General features: G+C 39.1%; 1 protein-coding gene across 1 annotated transcript; it reads left to right on the top strand.

The window, feature by feature from the left end:
• Positions 1 to 2288: 2288 nt before the first annotated feature.
• HSPB3 (heat shock 27kDa protein 3) lies at positions 2289 to 2738 on the top strand. Its single transcript, XM_010155139.1, has one exon. It carries the CDS (start codon positions 2289 to 2291, stop codon positions 2736 to 2738), a length of 450 nt encoding a protein of 149 aa, XP_010153441.1.
• The last annotated feature ends 1427 nt before the right edge of the window (positions 2739 to 4165 follow it).

The raw sequence follows: 4165 nt of genomic DNA, 5'->3' as shown, positions 1-4165 counted from the left end.
ACCTAAAAGATTCTGTGATTGTAATTGCTGAGCCTGTAGGTGGCAAAGAGAGAGTAGAGGGACCAGGGCTGGGGAGAGAAGAGGCTACATGGCTTCATTACCAAATCTTGCCAATTCCTTGTCCCGCAAAGTAGAAAGGGATCCTATGAACTTCTGTAGAGCTTTGCCCATGACATGAATTTAAAGGGTATTCAAATCTTCTTTCCTGTTAATTAGGCCAGACAGGCAGTGCCAAGTTTGCTTAACATAGGCATTTAAAAGACTAATGCAGCTGTTTCTCCAATAGATATAGCTGTCCCACAGTGAGCTGCACTGAGGTGGTGGTTTCTGTTTTCATTTAAATTGTAAGTATATGCAAGTTTACCTTTTTCCAGAAAGGATGGGAATAATTAAAATAAAATAAAAATTAAAAGAATGTGGTATTCCTGCACAGTACACATATTAATGAAGTGCAAAACTGAAGTAAGGTAAGTCAGGCTGTCATCACAGAACTCAGTAGGGACAGCAGTAACTTTCAGCAATTTCTGAAAGCATATCACAACCAACTAGGCGTACTGCTTCACTTCAAGGTTAAAGTTTCCTCATCAAGTGAATAATTGGCTAGCAAAACAGAAAACAGCTGCTGAACAGACAATTGGCAACACTCCAGGTTATTTTTATCACTATTTTAGCAAGCCATACATTTGGAATTGCATTTTTAAATGATTTGTGGAGGACAGTTTGACAGCAGAAGAGCCAGTAGTTAAATAAAACAGCATAAGTCTCCTTTTCCACAATACCCGATTAAATGGTTGGCCATTGATGCATGTTATCCTGAACCTTTGATCTACCTTCAAAAATTTCCTTACTTTGCAATGCAGCCTTCAAGAATTTAAAATAAAATAGCAACCTTAGAACTTTAATTATTGATATGTCTGGTAATCCTGCTCTGCTAACGACTCAGTACAGAAGTTCATTTCTGATAGCTATCGAAATTCAAATGCCTCTTTCTTCCCAGGTGCATTAGCAACCAAAGATGCTGTATAAACTGACTTGCCACTTTCATGGTAATTCAAGACGTAAGGACAAGAGAGAGACAGAGTTGTGAACAACAACAGCCTAACATAAGGAATAAAAGTATTCTGTTTGATTGTTTCTAGCCTTAGCGCAACTGAGGGACTATCAGATGCCATCAGTGCGTTCTGCTTTATATTACCAAATCCAGCTAAGGGGATCTTCTAGCAAACATACAAAAATTTGGAAATGCTTTTCCCTTTTCACTGCACTTTCCTCTTAGGTCTTGTTAACCAAACTGTTAACACATGTAGGCGTTGTTTGCCCTGAGGTCACAGAGTAGCAAGAAGATTACACCACAGAGAGCCGTTGAGGTCATCTGTCTTGCTCCCCAGACACAGGCTGTAGATGGGATCATAGATTCAAGCTGTTGAACCCTAGAAGATGAAAGTTATTGGGACAATGGCATAGCATTAAGGATTTGGAGTTGTCTTTATTGTTCTGCAGGGGAAAAATAACTCTGTCCTCTCCTGGAAGCTGTGAAACATGAGCTTTCACTGTAATTCTCCCTGCGCTCTTCAGTCTGACTCCCTGACATGCTGCAGAAGACTCTGTTTGTAGGTCACTAAGATCGCAGACTCAGACCTTCAGGCACCCCTTCTTTGGGCAGGGTTGGTTACGGTTCCCTCCTCCCACCAATGACATGGTTAACCATGCCTGTATGTCACCTATATACAACTTTGACAACAATGCACTTGATGGTTTTGTAGTTTACCTAACCTGAAATCTGCTCCTTTCCTATTGTCAAGCTAATTAAAACACCTCCCTTGGTAACTTTGTGTTTCAGTTAGGAGATGCAGAATGTGTATCTGTTGCCACGTATCCCTTGGAAAACCAGAGCCATTACACTTCCATTTGAATTAGCAAATCTTTCACATTATTAATCTGCTCAGAATTCATAATGACAAACAGCAAATATATTGCAATAATCAGAATTCCATTAAAATTTTGCTTCTGCTACCTGTGCATGAAAGCTGTGCACGTGTTGAAGCCACTCAAGACCCCAGCCCTATAAATAGTGCTCTATTGTTAGTGGATAAAAGATGAAACAAATCCTCCAGCACTGGAGCATGCACGCCCTATGAGATGCTAAGCTCTGTCTGTGCTAAAAGTGAAAGGCGACATCAACCGACAACTAGTCGGTGGGTAAGGCATATGCCTGGGAAGAGTTTGCTCTGACTCTGCAGATTCTCCGGAGCGACACAGGAGCAGCAACTTCTCGTTCTGCCTCAACCATGGCGGATGCTGTTATAAGACACTGGGTGGAAACTCCCGTACGCTATCAAGAGCAATTTGCTGTCCAAGAGCTGGAAGCACACAAACTGGATCACTCTTTATATGCTTTGCCGGGCCCTTCTACAGCTGCCCTGAGCAACAGAAGGTGTATCGTGGAAAGTACAGCTGGGGCTGGGAATAGCGGCCAGGAGGAGGAAAACACGCGCTTTCAGGTCTTGCTGGACGTTGTGCAGTTCCGCCCCGAAGATATCATTATTCAGACTTTTGAAGGCTGGCTCCTGATCAAAGCTCAGCACGGACCCAGGATGGACGAACACGGTTTCGTATCCAGAAGTTTTACCAGACAATACAAATTACCTAATGGAGTGGAGAACAAAGACCTGTCTGCGCTTTTCTGCCACGATGGCATTTTGGTTGTTGAGATGAAGAACTCGGTGGGAAAGAATTAAGAGTCTTGTCCATAGTTTATTGGTGAGATAAAATCATTCATATAACAAAACAATGTCATTCAAGCAATGCTGTAGAGTGTACTAGGCATGTGGCTGTATTTATATTACAGTGAAGGAAAATATTTTGTACATACTTATCAGTATGCAGAGTTTAATGTTTGATGTGAAATGTTAGAGTGCTTGCTCCCAGCTACATATGCATTGGAAAGCTGGGCTTTTTGAACAGTAGAAAATTTAGTCTCGTCACAGCATGAGAAAAAATCTATTTGATAACATACTGAAAATAAAGCACATTTATTACTTCGGTAGGAGGAGTTGTATTTCTAAGGAACAAACATTTGTCATATATAGTCGTAATCATTAAAGAAGCAATATACAGGTTAATGAGTCTTCTGGAAATTTAATTTATGTACCAAAAATTTTCTTTTCTAATTTTTGAGGTTAAATTCTTCTCCCTTAGTCTTTGGAAAAGCATATAAATTGAAGGATATTATCAAGAAAAGAAAAAAACCAAACAAACCTATTTCCACAGTTTAGGATTGTATACAAAAAACCCTTGAGAGATTACTTTTTAGAAGTGTGTTGCATGTTTGAAACTGTAAGAAAAAATAATAATTACTCACTATACCTGCTTGAAAACATAGTAAGTAGAAACAATACTTTCTGTCAAAGAAAAATGTCTTTGAACAAAAACGTTCGAAGTTTGAAACCAATAGAATATTGGTTTTATTTAACATTTTCTGCTATCTGTGACCAGCTGAAGAAAAAAAATTGTGGCTTACAAATAGCAAAAGGATCAAATCCTTCCTTGTGAAGCTCCAGTAATAAAAAAACATTGCCCTAGCATAGATGCCTTTATTCTTACCCATTTTAGGTAGTCTTATTTTTCATTCAGGTGAATATTTTATTCTTCGTGTTGCTTGACAGTTTGTGTCTTCAAGAGCAAATTTTTCTGCCTATGTATAGTCCCACTCTCCCTGTACCAACATGGTCTTTACATGGTTCTAATTTTAATTGTAGAGGTTCCTTACTACAGATACAGCTTTAATTTCTGTCCCACTTTCTCTCGTTTCATGAGTGGTAGCAATCAAAAAAAATACCCAACCACTATACCTAGTATCTGATCTTCTTGACATTAAAAAGTATATAATGCTGCAAGTGACTTTGTAATTATTCAAACATTTGAGGAGATCTGCAGCTGCAAGTCGAACTGCCTCCTTTTATGTGTACTGGAGATGAGTATGACTGCTGTGCTATGAATAGTAAAGGAATGTGGAATGGAAAGCGCCAAGTTAAATACAGACTCTTTATGATAGCCATCTGCTGTTTGGACAAATCAAAAACATATTCAGCTGAAACTGAATAGAAATACAATTTTAAGAATAGGAGAAAAATCTGATGAACAAAACCCAGGCTCTCGCTAGCTG

Source organism: Eurypyga helias, unplaced genomic scaffold (assembly GCF_000690775.1).
Source record: "Eurypyga helias isolate BGI_N326 unplaced genomic scaffold, ASM69077v1 Scaffold52297, whole genome shotgun sequence".
NCBI classification, from domain to species: Eukaryota; Metazoa; Chordata; class Aves; order Eurypygiformes; family Eurypygidae; genus Eurypyga; species Eurypyga helias.
The sequence above is the reverse complement of the archived record's forward strand: the minus strand, read 5'-3'. Positions and strand labels throughout refer to the sequence as shown.